At 40.1% G+C, this 26,350-nt stretch overlaps 1 protein-coding gene and 1 pseudogene across 3 annotated transcripts in view; one reads left to right on the top strand and one right to left on the bottom strand.

Annotated features, from left to right (window-relative positions):
• Window positions 1-26,350, top strand: part of ADGRB3 (adhesion G protein-coupled receptor B3) — an 856,417-nt gene that overhangs the window by 809,629 nt on the left and 20,438 nt on the right. For all 3 annotated transcript variants that reach the window (XM_070450225.1, XM_070450226.1, XM_020897092.2), the window contains 3 exons: window positions 10,675-10,770; window positions 12,856-12,895; window positions 17,709-18,352. In XM_070450225.1, coding sequence (XP_070306326.1) covers window positions 10,675-10,770; window positions 12,856-12,895; window positions 17,709-18,352 — 780 coding nt within the window. The remainder of the gene's footprint in view (window positions 1-10,674; window positions 10,771-12,855; window positions 12,896-17,708; window positions 18,353-26,350) is intronic.
• Window positions 19,651-20,501, bottom strand: LOC110139337 (small ribosomal subunit protein eS6-like; annotated as a pseudogene).

The following is a 26,350-nucleotide window of genomic DNA, read 5'->3' as shown; positions in this document are numbered from 1 at the left end:
AGTTTACTCAAACTCATGTCTATTGAGTCGGTGATGCCATCCAACCATCTCATCCTCTGTCGTCCCCTTCTCCTCCCACCTTCAGTCTTCCCCAGCATCAGGGTCTTTTCCAAGGAGTCAGTTCTTCCCATCAGGTGGCCAAAGTATTGGAGTTTCAGCTTCAGCATCAGTCCTTCCAATGAATATTCAGGACTGATTTCCTTTAGGATGGACTGGTTGGATCTCCTTACTGTCCAAGGGACTCTCTTAAGAGTAATTAAATTAAATCATATAGAAATATGTCTGTTAAATACATGTCTGTAAATATATATTTTCTGTATTAATAGGAAGCAAAATATGGATTTTTGGCCCTGTTGTTTCATTTTCAATGATTAGTTCAGATTGAATAATTTTACTGTTGATAAATTAAAAGCAGAGTGTCATATCTCTCATTTTAACACTGAAATCATAAATTGCATATTCAGTAGTTTTGCATTGACCCTTAAAAATACCCTGTAACATTGTGAAAATACATAGAGAAGATTTCAGTTATAGGCAAGTCTCTTTCAGAATTCTTCAGTGGAAATTGTTACTGAAAAACCAAAAGAGCCTCTTAAATTTTGCAAATTCCAAAGAATGCATCATAAGGATATCTCACTGAATTCACAGAAGTTATTTTTTTTTTACCTTCTAAGTGTGTATTGCCAGACACTAGCAATAGGTCTCTCTGGCTGTGTGTGGTCACACAACCCTAGCATTAACCACCATCCAGGAGAACAAGGCACCTTTCCATGTCCTAGTGTCTCCTGTGAACAAACATTTCATAAAAACACACCAGAGCAAATGAACTTAAGAGCTACCTGTAAAATATTGGGTAATGACTCACATCTATCACTCTACTTGATAATCTGATAAGAGTTTTATATCTACTGCTTTTTTTCACTTTAAAACATTTCCTTCAAACAATTCAAAATAGTTTGTATGTACTCTTTGTTTTTTTATTTCTTTAAACTTTATAGTGTTCTTGCTATGTGCCAGCACCTATGCTAGATGTTTTTTTTTATTTTTAAATTAATTTATTTGATGGTGTCACATGGCTTATAAGGTCTTAGTTCCCCAACCAGCCATCAAACCTGGACCCTTAGCAGTGAAAGCAGAGTCCTAACCACTGGACAGTCAGGGAATTCCCTGGACGTCTTCTTTCTTAAAAGTGTTTAGTAAGAAAGACATTAGCAGTTTCCTAGAGCTGGGGTGGGGGTTGGTAGAAAATAAGGGGTGACTATCAGTGGGTATTGGGTTTCTTTGGGGGGTGATGAAAAGATTTTCAAATTGGATTCTAGGGTGGTTACTAAAAGCCTTTATACACCTTACATGGGTGACCTTTAAATCATGTAAATCCCATCCCAATAAAGCTGTTTTAAAAAATAAACAAACAAAAAAAGTATATGAGCAAATTAAGGAATATTTCCTTCAATTTAGAGAGAGGCTGGATACAAATAAACATATTTCTGTTTCTGTGTATTTTGGTACATGCTAACATAATTTGGTTGTCTTTAGTCTTCCAATATAATTCAAAAGGCTTTCCCCGTGTTTATTTCTGCAGTCTTCTCTGAAGCAAGTGGGTGTGCACAGGGGAGGAAGGGAGCTTTGCAGGTTAAGAAGGAGAAAAGAAATAAAATTCTGTAAAACAGTGGCATTTTAAATGTTAAGGGGGGGGCTCTTCATTCATTTTTAAAGCAGTGCTGCTTTCAATGGGTCAAATTTTTCTAAACTATTCCAAGTCAAGAAAGAAAGGAGAAAGGATCATTCTGGTACGATCTCAACTTAATTATATTTCACTTTTCTAAAAAATGAATCAAATTTTTTATTTGCCTAGTAGTTTGTTGTGACTCCAGACTGAGATCTTAATGTTTAAATTTCATAACATGTATATTCTTGAAGTACAGTTTCTTCTTCTGAAGCCCCTTTCTCTTTTAAATTGCCTTAGCAGATGTCTCTGACAAAAGAGAAAGTGCAAAGAGGGAATGAGAATTTTTAAAAAATTAAACCATCTGATCACAACACATGACTTTCAGAAACAAACCTACATCTTAAAAGCTAATGTGTCATACCTCATAAGATAAGGATAAGGATCTAATAGAAAATAGCAAGGATATAATAGAAAATAGAAATTATAGGTGTTTCCTTCATTTACCCATCATTTTGTTACATCTTAAGTGTTTGCTGTTAATTTCTATTGGAGCAGAGCTGCTTTGCAATGTTGTGTTCGTTTCTGATGTTCAACAAGGTGAATCAGCTGTATGTTTACACGTATCCCCTCTTTTTTGGATTCCCTTCCCATTTAGGTTGCCACAGAACACGGGGGAGCGTTCCCTGTGCTTTCTTGATTAGGATTCATTTGCATTAAGCACAGAACGACATACCCACTGTTTACTATTCTCTGCATTGCTATGGAAATCCTAACTACACCAGAGCTTTGAAATAGTTCCGGTTGCTAGGAAACCGCTTCCCTGGTGCTGCACATTCTTCTCATGGCTGCTGTCTCTGGCTGTGCCTGGATCTAAGACAGTCGTCCAGCTTGATGGCAGAGGGGGAAAATAACAAGATTGTGGTACGAAATAAGCCGCAATAAAACCCTCTCGCTGAAAGGAAGGGGGAAAGGCGAGTGCCTAGATGGATCATTTTGTCCTGTCAGTGTGTGAGGACGCTGGGGCCACTCCGAAGCATCAGTCGCAGGGCCAAGCTCATCTCTCTTCTTTCTCTGCTGCTGGCAGGAGGGCTGGGCTGCACCAGATGAGGTCCCAGAAGCTTCATCCAAACCTGGGCAGCGATTTTGTAGCAAATGCTTAAAATAAACATGAATAGGGTTTTCTTTCTGTATCTCCCACTCCCTCCCAGGCCCACCTCCTTTTTTTCCTGTCAACTTCCCTTTTGACTTATTATATTCATAAAAATACAGATGAGCAAAGTTATTTATAAGCATATGATAGTGAATATACGAAGCAGACAAGCCACCTTAACTATCTCAGTTAAAATGAATATTCTCTCCCAAATACATCATTTTTTAAAAAATGAAATCAGTAGTGGTGAAATAAATAGATGGCAATTTGAAAAGAGGTGTATTGCACATAATATAGTTCAGATGGAGAGTTGCATGATTCTCCCAGATTGATTTGCAGGGAAATTAGGTGGGACCCATGTGCCACAGAAGAAGGTACATCGTAGTCTCCTGTGGAAAGAGGGCAGGGGCTTCAGTGGTCTTGGAAGGTCTTTGAAGGGAGTGGGTGATAGAAGACTTCAGAACCAGAAGGGGTCCTGATGGAGAAAGTGAAAGTTTCACATGGATGAAAATGGAGAGAGGGGCGTGGGCATATGTCTTCCTAGAAATGAAGCTTGTGGTGAGTTGCATAGAGTTGCTTCTCCTCTGAGACCACGTGGGGCCCATGGAGGCATAAAGCAAGTGATGACATGATCCTGGAAAACAGGATGAATTTTTTTTTTTTTAATGGCTCTGACTGTGGCACCAAGAGAAAAACAGGACCGACGACATTTAAGGGCACAGCACTAAGTGGTGTTTTAGAGCTTTCTTTTTATGATGCGCAGAGGCCTTGAAAAGAGGCCACTGTATGTCACAAGGAAGAGATTTGAGAAAATGAGTGAGTAGCCCAAGGTGGGGAGGGTCAGGGTTCTTGCTCGCAGGGGAGTTGGGTTAAAGAAGGTGAGGTGGGTTGCTAAGAGCTTCATCTTTATCAGGTTGAATTGAAGCTTCAAAAAAAAAAAAGGCATTTAAAGATTTATTTTGTTTGTCTAGTTTTTAATAAGACAGAATGTGTGTCTGGAAATGGGAGAAAGGCTAAAGATTCCACAATAAATCTGGATTTTTTTTTATTTTTTTATATATCTATATTTCTATTTATTCATTTATTTGGCTGCACCAGGTCTTAGTTGCAGCATGTGGGATCTAGTTCCCTGACCAGGGATCGAACCTGGGCCCCCTGCATTGGGAGCTCAGAGTCTTAACCACTGGGCTAGCAGGGAAGTCCTAAATCTGGATTTTAGTTGGAACAGAGGGTAGGAAACACAGAGAAGCCTTTAAATAGGCACACGGACAGGAGCAGGCAAGGACCATGTGTAGCCCTATGTGCTTCCCAGATATCACCAGCCCCCTGCACTCAGGAGTCATCCCGTTTCTTAGTCAGCAGATTGTTAGTCTTATCTTTCATTCCAAGTTGGGTTTTTCTGATTGGAGCATAATTTCAGTTCTGTCATGAATATTTCTGTCCATCTTGATCCACATGTGTGGTTCTCCAACTCCATACAGGGAGCTTCACAAGAGGGTGAAACCAGGTTGACTCACAGGAGAGCACCAGTGAACAAGTTAAGACCCAGGGAGGTCATGGCAGAGATCGGGCGTGTCTGCCAGGTAGCATCCAGCCGCAGCTTTCTAGCTCCCTTCTCTCTCCTTTCAGACCGCAGAGCCCCAGCTTGCGACAGTGTTAAACTGGTGATGAGAAGTTCAGTACATCTGAAATAAAGGTTTAAAATAAGTGTAAGAAGTAAGAGGTCACGAGTCAAGGTTTTGTTTTCTGCCTTGACATGAACAGCGCGAAGCCCACAGTATCTCCCAGGAAGGCGCGGGTGGAGGCGTCTGGTGTGTGACCCCCTTTGCTTCTTTTCTCCTCGTGTGCTGAAGAAATGCTGTTACACTTTTTCAGGTCACACATTTGAAATGCTGTCGAGGACAGCTCCTGTGACCTTTAAACCCATACAAGGAAATGTAAAACTGCAACAATTTTGAAACTAAGTGAGAATCCCTTGAGTGTTAGAGAATTCCAGTAGAAAGTCATTAGCACTGAAATTTGGGACCAGAGTCCATAGTTTTCTTTCAACATATAGGAAATGATTAACCATGTTTGTTCATTTCCTTTCCTATCAGAGAGGTCAAATAATACTTTAATTATGTGTAGTTATTCATGGTGCTTCTGTGAACTCGTGTAATGCACATGAAACTGACAACATTCATTCATTTACTGGTGAAATGATATGAAATTTAATGTAATTTAAAAGCCATTTGTTCAACTATGAATCAATAGAAACAATAGTTGATATTAGATTCAGAAAGAAAAAAAGAATTTAAGCTCTTCTCCTAGTCTAACAATCTCCAATAAATGATCCTCAGAAATTGGAAACTAAGGAAGACAGCCCAGAGGTAAAGCTGTCTTCTTAAAAGGGGAAGATTTGGGGTCTGTAGCTAAATACAGAGCCAGTCTCCAACAGTGCAGCTGTCTCCCGGAGCTCCCTCTAAATCGCAGCTCCGCCAAGCATTGCTCCGTGTTCTTCCCCAGCAGACTCTAAATCTGGCACTGACTTTCATGGTGACATCGCCCGCTGTCTTCAGAGCAAGTACCAGCAGAGATGCTCTGGCTGGCTGCTGCTGAGATGAACTGAGTCACTGTCCCCAGGGGAGGGGAAGGAGCGAGATACACCCTGCAGACCTCTGAATACTGTTCTTTCCCAGGAACCCATCTACAGGAAAAGGGGGGATAGCTTTCTCAGGAGATCTTAGAGCCGCCCCCAGCAAGATCTGGCCAAGGTAACTTTGGTTGTGCCTGGCGGGATCCTCTCAGAAGACAACCTGATGGCTTGCTGTGGTCCCCTCACTATATTTTTGAAGATGTTTCTTGACACTTCTTTTTTTATTTCACGACATGATGCCAGCTTTCCGTAAAGTCTCCTAAATATTCCAAGGCTATTCACATATCTCTTCTTTGCTACACACTGATGCTTTTTAACCCTCTGTCTGGCTGTCAATTAAGGTGAAAGATCTGTGGCAGAGTATTATAAAAATAGGACATTTTGAAATCTAGATATTAACTGTGCCACAATTTGTGTTCAATAATTATTCTAGACAGTTTTGTTTAAGAATTATATTTACTAGCCCTACATAAGTTTAAAAATTGATGGATATTGGAAGAACTCAGAGGTATAATGATTTTAGTATCTAAAAAGAACTTTTAAATTGGTACCTAAAGTAAGTGACTTGTTCACAAATAGTCAACTTAAGGAGTGAAGTGAAGTTAAAGTCACTCAGTTGGGTCAGACTCTGCAACCCCATGGCCTGTCGCCCACTCTGTCCGTGGGGTTCTCCAGATAAGAATACTGGAGTGGGTTGCCATTCCCTTCTTCCCAATCCAGGGATCGAACCTGGGTCTCCTGCATTGGCAGGCGGATTCTCTACCATCTGAGCCACCAGGGAAGACTCAGCTTAAATAGTGAATGTCTGAATCTTCTAACAGTTATGTTTCTTCCATCTTAATCACAGGGCAGGAAAAACATCAGGGCTATTGTTGTCCAGTCTTGTAAATGTGACTTTGGACACACAAAACATTAATTTCAGCATGGAGCAGTCATATCTGAATTCTGTCTTTTGTTTGTTTTTATGCTTTCTCCTTGTTTGGAATTAAAGTCCTCAGAGACTTGTTTTTTTAAAACTTTTAGTTGTTCTTCACAAATACAATTTAAATTAACTCACCAAAGATAAAAGTCTCTTTGCTTACTTGATAGAACATTCATTTAATTATCAAGATGTTTCCAAATGACTACAGATACATCTTCCAGGTACTATCTTGCTTGAAACATCCCTTTCTATGATAAAAGTACATGGTGTGAGATCTAGTCTGATTATTCTTCCCTGTTAGTATTCAATAAATATTTAAGGCTAGCTCATCTAGATTGCCTGAATGCAATCTTAAGGTTTTTTTTTTAAATCAAACAGAGGAATTTCTGCTACAGATCTTTCTGAATTAAAAGGAACAGAGGCACTAAAAGTGTCAGAGAATTCAACAGTTAAATCATGGCATTTATTGATATATGACCATTAAAATGACCTTGAATTTACTGCAGAATTTTTATGCTTTTCTGTTCTATATTTCTTGTGACTAGCGTTGACTGACTCATGCAGCTGACATCATTCTCCAGGATAGACGTGCCCTTAATCCATTGTCATATTTGAGAGTTTAGTAGTTTAAGGTATTGATTTTTTGTATGTGTGTTATGAAAAAGAGATTTCTTTTATATTTCCTTCAAGCAATCAGAGAGTGGATTTTGAAGAGAAACTTAGAGGAGTTGCTTTTCCATATTGCATTGTCAGACAAAAGTATCCCTGACAGTTGCCCTTCACAGACCTGAGAGTGGCTGGTGAAGAACAGTTAAAGTAACGTTGTTTTACTCGGGGCTGATTTCATATTCTATATATGCTGGTGTTTAGCAGCAGACATGAAAAACATTTGTGTGATCAGTCCCTGGAAGGCAACATTTGTAACATACTGTTTATCTTCCTTTATAAATTGTTCTTCTTTAACAGTTGCCTTGGGGCACAAACAGAAAATTAGCAAGTACCTATTTTTCTGACATTAGTACTTAGAATTTTTCTTCTACAAATATATATACTTTCTTAGTGCTTTCCCCTAAATGCAAATTTTTGTGAAACAGAAACACAGATCATCTAACAGTAGACTCATTACCCTAGTGTGTAATGATCTTTTGATTATTAATTGTGTCTCTTTGTGACCTACAGCTATGACTTCTTAGTCCAAGAAGTATTCGCTTCTAAAGAGTCTAGTTTGTCCACATCATGTCTCCTTCAAGAGAAGCTGGATGATTTATTTCCCAACGTTTATCCAGTTCTTTAGGGGAAATCACATTCAGGCTAAATTTCACTGAGCCTAAACTTCTTTTGATGTGTCTGAAAGAGGAACTGAGAAACTGCCTCACCTGGTTGTGTGAGGCAACTCCTTGTTCTTTTTTTCCAGAAAATTCCAGATTTAGAAATATTAGAATATGTGCGTGCTAAACTGCTGCAGTTGTGTCTGACTCTGTGCGACCCTATGGACTGTAGCCTGCCAGGCTCCTCTATCCATAGGATTCTCCAGACAAGAATATTAGAGTAGGTTGACATTCCCTCCTCCAAGGGATCTTCCCAGCACAGGGATCAAACCAGTGTCTCTTATATCTCCTGCATTGGCAGCTCGGTTCTTTACGACTAGCGCCACCTAGGAAGTCTATTAGAATATACACACTAGAAGGCAATGGCAACCCACTCCAGTATTCTTGCCTAGAGAATCCCTTGGACAGAGGAGCCTGGTGGGCTGCTGTCCACGGGGTCACACAGAGTTGGATACAACTGAAGCAACTCGGCATGCCTGCATGCATTGGAGAAGGAAATGGCAACCCACTCCAGTACTCTTGCCTAGAAAATCCCATGGATAGAGGAGCCTGGTAGGCTACAGTCCATGGGGTCACAAAGAGTCAGACAAGACTGAGTGACTCCACTTTCACTTTTCACTATGTATAAAATATTAATAGATGAACAACAAGGACCTACTATATAGCACAGAGAACCATACTCAATATCTTGTAATAATCTATAATGGAAAAGAACCTGAAAAAGTATATATAAATATGGGCTTCCCTGGTGGTTCAGACAGTAAAGAATCTGCCTGCAATACAGGAGACCCAGGTTCAACTCCTGGATTGGGAAGATCCCCTGGAGAAGGAAATGTCAACCCACTCCAGTTTTCTTGCCTGAAGAATTCCTTGGTTAGAGAAGCCTGGCAGTCTACTGTCCATGGGGTCACAAAGAGTCGGACATGACTGAGCAACTAACACACACAGATACACATATGTGTGTATAACTGAATTGCCCCAAAATACAGCTGAAAGTAACTCAGCATTGTAAATGAACTGTACTTCAATTAAAAATGGTTGAAAAAAGAAAAGTTAGAATCAGAGAATGGAAGAGAGGTCAGAGGATATGGAGCCCATCCCCACCTTTCTTAATTCACAGCATTGGCTTCCCAGGTAGGGCAGTGGTAAAGAATCTACCTGCCAATGCAGGAGGTGAAAGTTTGAAACATACCTATGAAATCATAGCTGGTACTGCCAGTGACTCATTTAACTTTTCAAAATGATTTGATTAGCACATACCTTAGAATATAATCACTCAGTCGTGTCCAACTCTTGCAACCCTATGGACTATATACTGCCAGGCTCCTCTGTCCATGGGATTCTCCAAGTCAGAATACTGGAGTGGGTTGCCTTGCTTTCCTCCAAGGGATCTTCCTGACCCAGGAATCAAACCCGGATTTCCTGCATTGCAGGCAGACTCTTTACTGACTGAGCTATTAAGGAAACCTTATAATAACACAGAGCAATGTATTAAGTACGCATCTTCCCAGGTTGTGCAGTGATAAACAATCCACCTGGTGATGCAGGAGACACAAAGAGACAGGGGCTCGATCCCTGGGCCAGGTAGATCCCCTAGAGGAGGAAATGGCAACCCACTCCAGTATTCTTGCCTGGAGAATTCCACGGATAGAGGAGCCTAGTGGGCCACAGTCCATGGGGGTCACAGAGAACTGGACATGACTGAGTGAGCACACACACATGGTGGTTGCATCACCAGGATCAGAACCTGAGGGGCGAAATCCTTGTGGGTGGAGGTCTCATGATGCGGCTCAGCCAGGGCTCAGTGGTGACTAAGCTTCACATCACTTTCCAAGTCTTGCTCTTTGGGAAGGAGGCTGCTAACAATTTATGAAATGGATGAGAGAAGCTGAAAACAACTTAATAGGCTCGGAGTTTTTCATGGCCAATAGATAAACTCCACACATCTCACAAACAAAACTGCGATAGGATATTTTATACCAGTACTTCTCAAAGCTGGATATCATTATATTTCCCTGGGTGGTTTCTACCATGTGCTTCGGGAAAGTAGAATGCCACATCATCTGTGCTTTGTTTTGTAACCCCGAAAGACAGATCATAATAAACCGGGAGGAAATATTGACGGTATGAGGTTGGAAAAGCCAGATGTTCATATAATGACCTTGCCCTTGACTCAGCCTGTGCTCACGCTCACCCATCGTTAGGGACCTGGTGAGTCACAGGAGCTGGAGGACTGGCTGGCCAGGGGATCAGAGTAGCTGGCGGTTTATGTGTGTTTGTTGTTCATCAATTTGGGTTTACCCTCATGGTGTTTAATGACAGCTTAAACGATCTTCATTTCCTTTCGATGTGTTTGCTCTTTGCTCAGAATCCAGTAGTAAATGGGTGTTAGAGAAGTTGGGCTTTGCTAAAGTGGTTTTCTTTTCTTTTCTTTTTTAATGAGGCTCAACCAGAAACTGTCATTTTTGTTATCTTTTTGTGTCATTGTTTATGTGTTTGTTTGTTTTGAACATCAGGGCATATAGTACTTGAAGGGAGACAAGAAAGGATCTCCCCAGTGTGTCTTAAGGTAAAGCAAGAAAAGGAAAATCCCAAATTAAATTTTGGTCAACAAATCATTGAGTAATCTCATTTTTCACAATGTTTAAAGCCATTATGAAGATTATGCCATATCAAATAGTAAACCCCCCTTGAAAGACAGGCACATTGTTTGTAGCAAAGGAAATAAGCCTGCCCTCTGGCAAGAATGATTAGTATTGAACCAGACAGCCATAGGCACAGCTCAGGAGTCTCCAGCACCTCTGTCTCTGCTGACGGCCAGTGATGAATTCTCTGGTCATAGAAAACAGCAAACAAAATGTGTGTTAGATCATGAAAACAGCAATAACAGTTTTTTCAGTCAGTTGCCAATATAGACAGTATTCGGTAATTACTGAGAGATGAAAATGAGCGTCTGTCCTTTTTTCACAGGTTCAGGACGCATTTCGATGTCGACTGAGAAACTGTCAGGACCCGATCAATGCTGATTCTTCCAGTTCGTTTCCCAACGGGCACGCGCAGATCATGGTGAGCTGTAGCTTCCCCTGAGCATTCATTCAGTCACGGTTTCTCAAGGGAATAAACAAATATTCTTACTAGTGAAATAGTGTCAGAGTTCTCTTCTGAGTTTGACTCTAGTTCAGTCACAGACTTGGAGCTTTGATACCAGATGATGGCTGCGTCTGGACTGGTTGGGAGTCCTGGATGTGTTACTGGCAGACTGGTGTGTTGAGTGTGGGGTTTCTGGGCAATGCGGGGCGGGGGGTGGGGGGTATGTTCATCCTCACACAGAATTAGGGTTAGCAGTGTATCTGTAGGATCATGCTTGTATATAGATCAAAACATGCTGCACCTGCAGATCTGGACTGAAATCCAGACCTGCCCTGGTCCCCACCTAGCCTGCCCTTCAAACTCCTCAGAGGACCTGCACTCCAGACCAAGGAAACCAGGATCCCTGGGGTGGGACCGGGCCTGGGGGGGGAGACCCGTGACAAGGACCACTGCCCTAAAGCAAGAAGGGCAAACATGCTCCCAGCAGAATGGCCAACCACTGCACATGAGTTCTGACTGCTGTTCGGATAAGGGATCCTTTACACATAACCACTTCCGTATATTTTAGAAATGAAGTGAGCTTTAAGCTATGTCATTAACAGCAAGGCTTAATAGAGTTTTCTTCTTCATAATATACCTGATTTATTGTCAATGTGTTTGTATTAAGCAACACAAAAATAGCCTAAATGATACACTAGTAACTAAAACAGGAGAAAGAGTAATTAATTTCTTTTTAAAAATAAAGAGATGAATACTGATATCTTGAATCTAAATATTGATTAAAACAGGCTAATATAATTTCACCATTAAAAATAAATTAATCAAATAGTGACAGATTTTATTTTCTTGGGCTCCAAAATCACTGTGGACAATGACTGCAGCCATGCAATTAAAAGATGCTTGCTCCTTGGAAGAAAAGCTATGACATACCTTGACAGTTTATTAAAAAGCAGAGACATTACTTTGTCGACAAAGGTCTGTCTAGTCAAATCTGTGGTTTTTCCAGTAGTCATGTATGGGTGTGAGAGTTGGACCATAAAGAAGGCTGAGTGCCAAAAAATGGATGCTTTAGAATCGTGGTGCTGGAGAAGACTCTTGAGATTCTCTCAGACTTCAAGGAGATCAAACCAGTCAATCCTAAACGAAATCAACCCTGATTATTCATTGGAAGGACCAATGCTGAAGATGAAGGTCCAATATTTTGGCCACCTGATGTGAAGCATTGACTCATTGGAAAAGACCCTGATGCTGGGAATGATTAAGGGCAGAAGGAAAAGAGGGTGACAGAGGATGAGATGGTTGGGTGGCATCACTGACTCAATAGACGTGAGTTTGAGCAAACTCCAGGAGATAGTGAAGCAGGGAAGCCTGGCATGCTGAAGTTTACGGGGTTGCAAAGAGTTGGACACAACTTAGCGACTGAACAGCAACAACTATTTGTTTACAATAAAAGTTTGGAGAAAATATGAGGATGGAACTAAACTCTAGCAGGTTCTGGGCCAGATTAGTATTGTTTAACCTTCAACTTTAATTCCTAAACCCTAAGTCTTTTGTCAGATTTGCATTAAAAGGGATCATCAGAAAATCCTAGTTTGATTGTTAAGGGTTTGACGAAGCTATATTATAGGATATTACATTATTAATAGTATATTCAATGTGAATTTTTAAAAATGTAAATAACAAGGACATTTATTTAAGTATCTTCACAATATTTCACATTCTAGTATTTTCATTGTGGAATTGAAATTCCTTAATTAATTTCATTAAGGAATTGCCTTAAAATTCTGTTCTTTCATATCTGGTGTTAGAGGACCATAGGTACAATATTGCCTTATTAAAACTATACAACATATTTACAACTGATTTTATCCAACATATGGTTGCTAGAAAATACTCTTGAAAGCAATTTGATTATTCCTTGAGAAACTTCCTTTACACAAAGTATTAACAATATCCTGGTACTGCCTAGTTAGATATTTGTTAACTTTAGATAATACGGTCAGTATAAACTTGAGGTCTTCATTAAATGATGATTCTATGTCTTATTATTTCTTGTTACAGACAGACTTTGAAAAGGATGTAGACATTGCTTGTCGATCAGGTAAGAATATTTGAATTTTGAAAATGCAATCATTAGATGTCAAAAAATTTTTGTGTTTTTTGTTTGTTTGTTTTAAAGAAAGTGGTGTAGTTTGCACATCATATATTCCTATAGATGAGTAAATTGAGTCAGCTGGAAGCGTTGTAATAGCAAATGTGGGGGAGGAGGAGGGAATGAGAGAGAGAGAATGTGAATGGGGAATGGGAGGAGGTGAAAATGGTTGACTGGGAGCACAGATCACAGCAAAGCACTGACTTGGAGATAAGCCTTCCATCCATCTCTCACTGGTTGTCAGGTGCAAGGCCAGTCAGGTTGATGTCTCTCTGTGCCTCAGGTTCATCATCCATGTTGGAAGGATGAAACACCATTGTGTGTGTGTGTGTGTGTGTGTGTGTGTGTGTGTGTTATAGCTTTATTGCTGTATTTGCAGAGGGGACCACGAAAGAGCATGCACATGCCCTGCTTAGAGACCTGGATCCTGGTGACCATGTCCCCAATAGCTGCCTTCCAGCCTGTCAGTTCAGTTCAGTTGCTCAGTCGTGTCCAACTCTTTGCGACCCCATGGACTGCAGCATGCCAGGCCTCCCTATCCATCACCACCACCAGAGCTTACTCAAACTCATGTCCATTGAGTCAGTGATACCATCCAACCATCTCATCCTCTGTCATCCCATTCTTCTTCTGCCTTCAGTCTTTCCCAGCATCAGGGTCCTTTCCAGTGAGTCAGTTCTTTGCATCAGGGTGGCCAAAGTATTGGAGTTTCAGCTTCAACATCAGTTCTTCCAATGAACATTCAGGACTGATTTCCTTTAGGATGGACTGGTTGGATCTCCTTGCAGTCCAAGGGACTCTAAAGAGTCTTCTCCAACACCACAGTTCAAATGCATCGATTCTTCGCTCAGCTTTCTTTATAGTCCCACTCTCACATCCATACATGACCACTGGAAAAACCGTAGCTTTGACTAGACAGACCTTCGTTTGCAAAGTAATGTCTCTGCTTTTTAACATGTTGTCTAGGTTGGTCATAACTTTCCTTCCAAGGAACAAGTGTCTTTTAATTTCATGGCTGCAGTCACCATCTGCAGTGATTTTGGAGCCCAAGTAAATAAAGTCAGCCACTGTTTCCACTGTTTCCCCATCTATCTGCCATGAAGTGATGGGACCAGATGCCATGATCTTAGTTTTCTGAATGTTGAGCTTTAACCCAACTTTTTCACTCTTCTCTTTTACTTTCATCAAGAGGCTCTTTAGTTCTTCTTCACTTTCTGCCATAAGGGTAGCATCATCTGCATATCTGAGGTTATTGATATTTTTCCCAGCAATCTTGATTCCAGCTTGTGCTTCATCCAGCCCATCATTTCTCATGATATACTCTGCATATAAGTTAAATAAGCAGCGTGACAATATACAGCCTGTGGACACCACCAAAAGCCAAAAGCAGATGAATAATGCTTCTTTATACTGGGAAAAAATATACTTTCTTTTATTTTTTATTCATTGGTTCTAATGGCACCTTTGAGAAAAAGAGTGAATATCCACCTAGGCTTTATCCAGATATTTGCTATCAGCATCCTCCCAGGCAGACATAGTGCCCTCTGGTGTCAGTCTTTTAAAACTATGGTACCCAAATTTTAATTATGGTGCCCATTTTAGCCAGCGTTTATTACAGTTGGCTCTTTTCCTTATATTAATGTTGTGAACATTCACATCTGATTTTCATAGCAGCTGGTAAAATACTAATGTCAACTGCTTATCATTTAAAATCCCCAAGACTTTTTGTAGTAGCTGTCAGGGATTTCCCAGTCTATGATTATGTAAAGGTTCTACTTTTTTTCTTTTTCCCTTAAGAAAAACTAGCCTTTGCATTTATCTCTATTTGCTATTATCTTACTAGTTATAAGTTACCATTCTATCCATTTGAAATTGTTTGGCCATTGAAACTTTGATAAGAATGCCATCTAAATAAGTCTTCTTCCAAACTTTACAAATAAAGGACTGATACTCATGTTGTTCTCTTTTGTTAAAACATGCATTTCCCCAGATTCATTGCATCCTTCTTAATATTAGGCCAGTACCATTATTTTATTAGAAAAAAAAATCTTTTAATGTTTTCACTTTCGGTCTGTGCCCTTTTTTAGCTGAGCTTATCAAGAACTTGCTGTTGTGCTTTTCTGAAGATTTCCTTCCACATTGTATATTCAGTGTCAAAGCCTCAATTTCTGGTCTCTGAGTAATCGTTCTCCAAGTTTTTTTGAAATTTGCTTTCCCAAAGAGTGGTGCATATATCTGATTATGCAAAATATTCAAGTGCTTTTTGCTGTGTTTTGGTTTTGTTTGCATTTTGCCTTTCACTACTTGATTTATTTCTCTCAAAAGTCTCATCACTTCAACATCGTGTCTGTATGTGTAGGTGGTGTCAATTTGTTTATGTTGTGTATTCAAAATTTGGATATCTACATTTTGAGCATGTCAAAGAAATAGCTACATTTCTCATATAGAGTCAACACTACTTCATAGGAAGAATTGTATTTCCCCAAATATTTGATATACAAATTTTCAGTAAAGATGGCTGTATCACTGATAAAAATGTGCTACTATAACTACAAATTATACTATATTTATACAAACTAAATGTGTGTTATACAAATCTAGATTGAAATTGAAAGTGTTAGTCGCTTGGTTGTGTCCAACTCTTTGTGACCCCATGGAGTGTAGCCCACCTGGCTCCTCTGTGCCTGGGATTTCCTAGGTGAGACTTCTGGAGTGGAGTGCTGTTTCCTTTTCCAGGAGAGCTTCCTGACCCAGGGATTGAACCTGGGTATCTTTGACTGCAGGCAGATTCTTTACTGTCTGAACCACCAGGGAAATGCAGATTATGAAATCAATATTCAGTACCAAGATTTACTTTGTAGTTTATGGTATACTCACAAAAGTAAAAAATTATCTATATGTACTTAATAAAATATAATAGGTCCCCATAACTAGCCTTTAAATTATATTGCTATAAATTTTGGATTAATATTTGATTACAGTTAAAAATTTAAAATATTCTTGCCAGAATTTGGAATTATTTTAAGGGCTTCTTTTTGGAATATTACTAAATCCATTAATTTAACATACTTTATCTCTGAATATTTTTATGTAAATTGCTCCTGACAATCTCAATTCATGACCTATATATTACATTAAGACATTTGGAAATAATTTTTTTTAATGGAATTATTCTAATTCTTAAATAGAATAGTTAAATATAAAAAGTCACACCAAATTGTAGATTAATAAAAATGTGATGTAGATTTAACATCTTTGTTTGTTTTTTTTTTTTTTGCCTTTTTTCTGCTCTTTTGAAAAAACTTTTATTGGACTATAATTGAATAACATCTTTAATATATAAAAAGAAAGAGAAACCTAGTGCAAAATTAAATACAATAACTCTAAGATAAGTGATATTACATGAATGATACCTGTCTTGAAATAATTTGAAAGCTTCTCTTCTTTGTAATAGGGAAAGACATTCAGAATTTTCTATTTTCAACCCTTGCTTTAATGCATAATAATTAGGATGCTATTTGAAAATTTGATAATGATGGGTAACCCTGAATATATCTGAGACTTTTCACGAGGAGATAATAAACCAAATACTTTAGTTATCTATGCCTAATGAAACAGTCAGTGAAAATGGCTCTGCCTATTGATAAGGCAGCACTGGGAGCCCATGTTGAACCAGTATGCACACAGTGCTGGTCTGTCTGTTTTCAACACGACCATCACCAAGAATATTTCTTCAGAATTTCATTCTCTTAGACCTTGAAACTGTCAGCTGTTCACAACTAAGCAGATGTCAAGTCATTCTGCCTCCATTACTCATAAAATATGGCTTCCTTCTTTATAGAGAGGTGGAAAAGAGAAACAACTAAAATATATTTTAATAAATAATTCTGAACTAGTCTGGTGATGGTTTTTTCTTTGATGTCGTTTTATGTTTTCATTTTGTTCTCTTTCTTACTACAAGGTATCATGCATTTTTAACTTTTCTAAGTCATTATTTCACAGGCTTAAAATGGAAGTTTTAGAGGCTTATACAGTTTTTTCTGCTTAAAGTCAGTTGGCACTTTTAATACCCCCTCATGGGCATTGGAGCATATGGATGGATTGATCTTGTAAAAAGAAAAGGCCTTGCTTTTCCTACCTCGGACTGAAAATGATAAATATATTTGAACCCTGTATCTACTTGACTATATGGACTTCATAGATAAATACTCCTTAGTTTTCAACATGCATAAAGTTTGAAGGTATTTCTGACACAGTGGGATGAAATTCTCATTGATTACCTCTTTCAAGAAGTATTTTAATGAGTAGAACTTGTAGAATACTTCAGAGGGGAACCCTTTAAGAAAAAGTCAAACTCTTGTGAACATATCCATAATTTTATAAAGCCCTTTGCAGTTCACTGACGGAGAAAATTTCTCAGGGAACCTTCCTTTCCTGTGAAAGTAAGGCAGAGCTACTTAAGGTAGGGCACTGAGATTTTTGAAAATCTGTTTATCAGCTTTCAGATATGCTTTAGCCACCTGACATCTATCATATCAGAATCAGAGCATATCGGAATCAATATAGAAAGATTCAGTAATCTGGACCGGGTACAAAAAAATAGAAATGTAATTTTTGATAATTTTTATTTTATTAAGAAAAATGTTTAGTAAAATGAGGAACAAAAAAAAAATGTTTAGTAAAATGAGGAACAACAGAATGTAATAATAAATGATAAGCATGCATTAACTTTCTTTTTTTGCTTTTATGTTCTGATTCACAGTTCTTCATAAAGATATTGGTCCCTGCAGAGCAGCAACAATAACAGGCACCCTCTCCAGGATTTCTCTGAATGATGATGAAGAAGAAAAAGGAACAAACACTGAAGCGCTTAGCTATTCAACCTTGCCTGGAAACGTCATTTCCAAAGTCATTATTCAGCAGCCCACAGGTCTACACATGCCCATGGGTATGAATGAGCTGGGCAACCAATGTTTGAAAAAAGAGAACAGTGAATTGCGGAGAACTGTGTACTTATGTACAGATGATAATTTGAGAGGGGCGGATATGGACATAGTCCATCCTCAAGAGAGAATGATGGAGAGTGACTATATTGTGATGCCTAGAAGTTCTGTAAATACCCAGCCATCAATGAAAGAAGAAAGCAAAATGAATATTGGCATGGAAACCCTGCCCCATGAAAGGCTACTGCACTACAAAGTGAATCCTGAATTCAACATGAATCCTCCTGTCATGGACCAGTTCAATATGAACTTAGAGCAACATCTCGCACCCCAGGAACATATGCAGAATTTGCCCTTTGAGCCTCGCACAGCTGTGAAGAACTTCATGGCCTCTGAGTTGGATGAAAATGCAGGATTATCAAGAAGTGAAACTGGATCAACGATATCGATGAGTTCTTTAGAAGTAAGCAATGGACCAAGTTTTCCCTTAATATTTGAAAGACAGCTAGACTGATAGACAGTCTGACTGATATATAGATTCCTAGACTGATAGATAAATAAGTAGACAGATCAATAAATAGATTGATAGATCAATGGAGAGACTGGTAGATAGACTGATTGATAGATGATAGGTAGATATAGATAGCTAGATAAACCGATTCATGGGGCACCACATTGGGGAGAAGTGCAGTGCCCTTAGCTTTAGCTTTTGTGCTTTTGTGTTGGTATGTTGGGATTAAAATTCTGTTTTCTTCCAGCAGAGCATCAGAATCCCCTTTCTACATTTTTACAAAGAAACCCTCTTATTTTAAAAAGATACTTATATGTAATAATTTTGTCATAATGGGAACCAGTAAGAGCTTTCCTGAACAAACAGAAGATCCTCCTGACATTTCTTGGGTACTAGAGGTTTTTGATGGTTGAAGTAGTTTCAGGATGACATTACAGACTTTAGCCAAGGTCTGGAGTTTTTGTGTGAGGGCAGCTCTTGAAATAACAAAATTGGAATGTCTCAATGAGGTCTACCATTACACTGATTATAAACGTATGATTACCATAGATTGATATCTTTCAGAATAAGTATTTTGCTTTTAGCTCTTGCAGAATTATGACCACTAAATGTTTTGGTCTTGAATTGTGAACTCTTGGGAGGCATATAAATTAAGCAGGCCAAGAGTCAGGACTCTGAGGTCCAAACACATGACTTTTGCAATAAAGTAAGCTCCCCTTGTGTTCTTTCTTACCCACAAAGTGATGCAAAGAGTAGTCAACAGGTATCAATATCACTCATTTTATAACAATTAATCAAGTAAAATCTAAGTCAAATAAGACAAGTCATATCTTTGATAGACACCCTGTTACTGTTTTGTATGTAACTTTTATATTCTTTACTTTGAAATTTTTCTATAAACCCACTATTGATATGGGCTTCCCTGGAGGCTCAGTGGTAAAGAATACACCTGCAATGCAGGAGACACGAGTTCAATCCCTGGGTCAGGAAGATCCCCGGGAGAAGGAAATGGCAACCCACTCCAGTATTCTTGCCTGGGAAATACCACGAACAGAGGAGCCTAGCGGGCTGCAGTCCACAGGGTCACAGTAGAGTTGGTTATGACTTAATAACTAAACAACAACAGCAATACTACTGATATATTGCATATGTTCAGTATACAGTGTAATACATGCATTATTTTATATGCATTTCTAATTGTCTTAACATAACAAATTATTTCACAATACACTATAATTGATTGCCTGCTCTTTCTTTCTTTTTTTTTTTTTTTTTTTTGATGTCTGATCTTATTTATTTGTTACTCTTGGAACATCTCATTTTTGACTGGACTCAGACTTAGAAGTAGAAGCTCTCAGAGAGGACAGCCTCCGTCTCTTGGCAATCTGTTCCTGCCGTTTTTCTTTGGCCTCCTTCATTCTCTTGGCCAAAAGTTTAGCATGTTCTGCAGCCTCTTCTTTGTTTTTCTTAGTACGCTGTTTCTTCAGAGCAATACGCTGGCGTTTGTGTCACAGAACTCGTGGAGTCACGAGACGCTGAATCTTGGGTGCTTTAGTCCTAGGTTTCTTACCTTCTTTGTTTAGGGGCTTTCGCACAACATACTGGCGGACATCATCTTCTTTAGAGAGATTGAAAAGTTTGCGGATTCTGCTAGTTCTTTTGGGACCCAGGCGACGAGGCACTGTAGTATCAGTGAGTCCAGGTATATCCTCCCCTTTTTTCACGACGACCAAGTTGAGAACACTCAGATTGGCATCCACAATGCAACCCCGTGCAGATTTGCGCTTTCTCTCTCCAGTCCTCCTTGGTCTGTAACAGGAATGCCCCTTACTCAGTAGCAGGCGAACTCGGCCATGGGTCAAGACACCCTGCTTCATGGGGAAACCCTGCTTATCGTTCCCGCCACTGATTCAGACCACATAACCCTTCCATTCTTCACCCAGAGCGTCAGCAACAACTTCTGTGGCCATACGCTTCTCGTAGAAGGTACGAAGTTTTCGTTCATCGTCCACTTCAATGAGCTTCTGGCAGCCAGTGGCCGGGAAAGAGATGTTCAGCTTCATTCTGAAGTGGCCGACAGCCTCCGAGAGGCCACGAAAAAGAGACCTTGCCTGCTCTTTCTATCAGATGTTTGCTGATAATCTTAGGTTCTAGTGTTCAAAAGTGCCCAAAGCAAATTACCCCTCCCTTCTCCCCACAAAGCTGTGCCTTGTACTATGTCAAGATGAAGAGAGATCCTTAAAGTTTATATAACTTGCTGTGTGGTATAATTTTGAAGTTCTTCCCAACTGGGTTGAGGAAATTCTAGACCAAAATAGGCATGCAGAAGAGATCTAGGATAAATCCCTGAATTTTAAATCAGTGTCAAACAAAATACAGTTTCTGAGGAAAATCATTCCTTGGAACCAAAGGCATAGGGGCAGTGAGTCCAAGTTCAGTCCTGAGTGGCCAGAGCTCCCTCAAGACAAAAACATTCCATCATTCTGAATTAGCAGAATAGCTACTGTGTCTAACTTGCATATATGTGACAGTAGCAGGTCTATTACAATATTAACCACGTAAACACAAACTACATAACATTTATTGAAAGTCACAAAAGTTTCTAAAAGAATTTCAGTGATTATGAATATAAGAGCATAACACCATAAATAATCATAATGACCATATGTGGTTTTTCTATATAGAATGACTCTCTAAAATGTGCTAGAGGGGTTAGAATGGAAACATTACACTATTTTGCTTGTTATAAAAATGTTTTAGTCTAAAAGCCTAAACACCTTTCTGGGTTTGATATTGTACAGATTGTGTGTGCTTGAACAAAAGACTGGATTTCCAAGTGCTGCTTTGTTCCATGGTAATTTTTCCAAATCTCTGTATTAAATATAAGCATCATATATAAGTATGATTCAGCCAAAAGATCTGCATTTAAATAACTTAGGAATCACAAGGCTCACATCTTGAAAAGGAAGAAAATTCAGGATTCAGAATGAAAATTCAGTTTTTCATTTTCATTCTTTCAAAGAGTTTAATAGTCAGTAATTGCTTAGGGTGACCATTTTAGGAGGCAGCTGAATATATAGATGTGGGAATGAATAATAAAATTAGCATTTATATAGCATCTTTCATTAGCTGATCATCAAATCACCTTAAAATGTGAATTAATTAATCTTCACAACAGCTCTGTACAACGGATAAGTTGTTCTAATCCTTGAAGTAAAGTCGTTCGTTCAAGGTTACCATGCAAGTGCAGAGAGAATCTAGGACCTGAATCTTTCTGTCCTGACCAGTTTTACGCTGACTCAAAGAGACAGTCGTGCGCCTGAATGTTATCCTGAGAGTCACTTTATCGAGTGCACGTAACCCTGGTCAGACCCTTGGTCTTACGGAATAATGACACGGAACGGATGAAGCGTAGATGTGTGCAGCCAGCAGGGTCTGGGAACAGGACTGCGGCCATGAAGGCCCAGTCCGGTGTGACGTCCTGTGCGGGCAGAGTGAGTGGTTAACTGCCACACTGTCTGTGGCCAGCCGTCAGGGAAGATGATACTCCGACGCTGGAGGAGAAGCAGAAGGCTGCCTAGGGCATCAGCAGGGAGCCCGGCGGCGTCCTGAGACCCGGAAGGCCGCGTGAAGACAGAAGCGAGCGGCCGCCCGCTGACGTGAGGCCGCGGCGCAGTCTGAGGCCTCCCGGAGTGAGGAGGGCGGGCCCAGCGCAGGCGCCTCTGGCCTGCGAAGCCGCAGCCGGGGCAGCGGAGGACAGCCAGATGCCGCCCGAGCTTCGGGGGTGTCAGGGAAAGAGGCTCGCCGCGATTCAGAAAGTCGCCTCCAGAGGAGTGGGTGTTCGCAGTTTGCCGAGGTGGGAAGTGGTCGGGAGAAGAAAGAGAAGAGGGGGAAAGCTGCCACTGCGGCACAGAATACAGTGCTGCTGAGGAAAAGTGGAGGCGAGGAACAGCAAGAAGCGAGAGAAAACAAAGCCACAGAGTGGGTGGAAGTGTTTATTCAAGTAAGCAGGAGGCCGCAAAGCGAGAGGGCGGCTCCCGACCCGAGGCGGCGCCCGCAGAACAGGCTCCTATCTCCAGGGGAGCCGCCTGTGCGGCTAACCCCCAATTATTCCCTGCAGAAAGTTTCATAAATGCGTCAAGTTGTGTTTCTTGGCATAAAAGCATACCCAACTTCTCTCCCCTCTTAATACTCTCTGGTTTCTTTCTTTCAGGAAATATGTTAGCTGCCATTTTGCAAACTGTATCCATTCCCAGAACGGACTTGTTAAACAGTTCTGAAAATTTTTAGATTTCCACAATTATGGATTCATTGCAATATGCCCATGGTAGAATTTCTCGTGATGCCTTCAGTCCTGGATATCATCTAGCTGTTTTCCTTAAAGCTAAGAACGATGACGTTGTGATTAGGATTTAAGTCCTTCCCTTTCAGTTAAGGAACGAAATGTGTGGAGTGCATGGTGTGTATATAGACAACTGCAGGACGCTGTGAAGCAAATGAGGGAAAAGGAGGCATCTGTATTCTCGAGCCACTGAGGACTGTGAGATATAGTTTAAACCTTGGGTTGTGATTCCATTTATTTTTTTAAAAAATTATAGATATGTCAGTGTAAGAAGATAGGTCAGTATTTGTTTGGACTCATGGCCACACTGGTCTTTACTCTGTGGCTGGTAGCTGGTATATCTAAATAGGACACATTTCCTCACTCAAAAGTTGTCTCAACTTGGGTGTGGCTCCGGAGTCCATCTTTTCCCGTCCCCCTGGGTCTCTTGGGGGTTGATGCAAGCTCTGGCTAGGTGAGAGGACTGGCCAGGAGGAAACACTGTGAGACTGGAGGCTGATGAGAAGAGGGAAGCCGAGGGGTTTCTCCTCCTCGCTCTGCTTTGGGCAGCACCTTGTGTCTTTCTGCAGGTCCGTGATGCCTCCAGCCTTGGCTGGATGCCTCAGCCCCCGGGCTCAGGTCGCTGGGCCATCTCCCCTGTCCGACCCTGTGGGAGGGGCACACTAGCTTCTTCTCCTGTGAATCCCTAGGTTTCTCTGTGACTCCTCCATTACTTGAATTCCTGTGAAACACTTTGCTCCAGTGTAAGCACATCAAGTGGTTTCTCTTATTCTCCTGACATATCTGGCCTTAGCTTTTCTTTTAACCAAACAGAATTAGATAGTCAATCGCACAGTTGCTGTTTTAAACAAAGTGTAGCTGCTCCAGGTTTTCTGAGTATTCAGGCATAAATTTAACGATGTATCTCAAAACATGCTCAGCCAAATCTCTCTCAGTTTATAAGTGCATAAAAAGGGACAGCATTCTGTGCTAACTTTTTATATGCCAATTTTCCTCTGGACATGAATTCTGGAGATCTCAATGTAATGTTTTGAAAGGTAAAACATTTTAGCTATAATGGCACATCACAGGTGCCACAGGTGTTCAGCTGCGGTGAACATCAAATTGGATAATGTATGTGAAAAATCCTTTGAAAATTGTAAGGAGCACTTCAGATGTAAGGTTGTGTGATTATTATTTGATTACCATTATACCTTGAATATTGCTACAGAAACTTGATTGCTATAATTAAGTCAATATTCAGGGTATTAGACAAAATATTATGGTCATGCTTGGGAACTAGAGACTATGTCACTAACAGAAACAATTATAGAACTGATCATTGGGCAGAAGCATCTTTCTCTTATTTAAATTTTTTTCCCTCATATAGCTATGGTGAAAGAAAGCCTTTTCCTTCTTCAGTATTTTGTTTTTGCTGCTGGGTTAGGGGATTTTGTCTTTTATGCAGGCAAGCAAAATTAGCTCTAATAAGTCATTTTTCAAAATGAATGATTCTCAAGTTTCATTTACACAGATATTTTGAATGCATATGACATCAAAGCTTTCTCACTTCAGTGAATTCATTGCTCAGTCCGTAATGGAAACTTTTAATGGCAGTCACAATGACATTTATTAGTCCATGGAATTTATTCCTCACTGTGAATCTTCTAGTATCTTGTCCAGCTTAATCTGCAAAGACACAGACAATGAAGTATTCCCTTTGAGAAAGTATTTATCATTCTACAAGACTTCGCTATGCAGAGACATCTCTGTGCACATCCTATTCCCCTGAGTAGCCCCATCCTGGTGGGCATTTTCTTACTCAGAATTCATCCTAGAGAAGGCCTCCTTCCGTTAATTATAGGTCTGCACTCCCCTAAATGGTCTTCATCCACTTTGCTGCCAGTTGATCTATTCAAAATGGTTTTCTTTGTGTATATAGTCCACCTGTTTATACAAATTCTCCTGGCGTCTTCCTGAGAAAAATAAAACCAAAAAACCAAGTCACATTCTTTTGAATTTGTTTGGCTTCCATAGTGTAGCTCCTTCAATCTTTCATCAATAATTTTGTGAATGTCTACTACTGTGCCAGGCTCTCGGCTAAGGTGCTTGGGATATAAGAGTGGTCAAAACAGATGTGGATCATGCCCCTTTGGTGAATAATCCCCATGGAAGTGATAGAAGGTGAACTGTTAACAAATGAATAATCTGAAAATGTGCTGTGCTAGGGAATAACTGTGGAATGTGAGGGAGAGAGGCTTCCTTAGATGAGGAGACCTGAGAAGACTTCCAAACCTCCACAGAGTGAAAAGTGAAGTTAAGAAGGAACATGGTTTGTGAGGTGCTAAGGGATCAGGTGATGTTTCAAGAAAAAGAAACTGCAAGTGAAGAGGCCCTGAGGTAGGAAAGAGCTTGGCATGTTCTCATAGGGTTAGAAGACTTGTGAAGTGAGGGGCAAGCTTCTTACGGAGTTGGAGTAGGAAGAAGAGACCAGACTTTTTAGAGCCTTGTGAAAGAAGAGAAGCAAATGAGACAGATAAGCATTTGTCACGGTCATTTCTCCATCCATTCATCTATCACTTTGATAGTGTGGAAGAGAGAGGTTTAGGATCCAGTGGTAGTGGGAGAAGGTGTAGAACAGAAAACTGGAGGACAGTTAGGAGACCACCGAGGCCATCCAGATGAGAGATAAGGATGTCTTTAACTATGGAGGAGAAGCAGAGGTGGAGAAGATTGGGCAGATCAAGATGTGTTCTGAACACAACAGATGGCACTGCTGGTGGATTTGATGTGCAGGATGAGAAGTAAGAAGGGCTGAAGAGTGATGCCAAAGAGTCTCACTCGACAAACTAGATATGCAACGTTTCCTGTGATGGGAAGACATGGGAATAAAAGGTGTTTGCAACTCAAGAGATGGTATTTAAAACCATGGGAATGGATGAGTTCATCCAAAAGAGAATATGAGAAAAAAGACAACTACACAACTCAGCATTTAGAAGGCAGGGTGATGAGAAAGAGCCAGCAATGGAGACTTGGCTGAGCTGCAGCACATAAGAGGGAGGAAAAGAAAATAAATGGAAAAGCTGAGACAGATGAGTGCTTTAATGAGGAAGTGATTAACTTTCAAAAGCTTCTGAGAGTCCAGTAAGATGAGGAGAGAAAAATAACCTTGGAAATCGACCAGATGGATCTCTTCTGAGACCTCAATAAGAATTTTAATGGAATATTGAGGACGGAATACAAGTTGGGATGAGTTCTAAGTGGGAAATTAAGAAAAGGAAACAGCATAGAAGAAACATCATCTACTATGGCAAAAAGGATAATTTGTATCAAGTTATTTGGGAACTTGGGGCTATAGAGAGAGGGGGATTTTTAACTTCATAAAATATGTTGGCACTATCCTGACTTTTCAAGTTCTGGGTCAGGAAGATTCCCTGAAGTAAGAAATAGGAACCCATTCCAGTATTCTTGCCTGGAAAATCCCATGGACAGAGGAGTTTGGCAGGCTACAGTCCATGGGGTTGCAAAGAATCAGACATGACTGAGTATGCATGCAGCCACATCCTGACTTATTTTAAATTTATATGTAGCATTTCTTCAATTATCAACTTATCAGAAAAGTTGTTTTG

Source organism: Odocoileus virginianus, chromosome 19, assembly GCF_023699985.2.
Source record: "Odocoileus virginianus isolate 20LAN1187 ecotype Illinois chromosome 19, Ovbor_1.2, whole genome shotgun sequence".
Classification (NCBI taxonomy): Eukaryota; Metazoa; Chordata; class Mammalia; order Artiodactyla; family Cervidae; genus Odocoileus; species Odocoileus virginianus.
The sequence above is the reverse complement of the archived record's forward strand: the minus strand, read 5'-3'. Positions and strand labels throughout refer to the sequence as shown.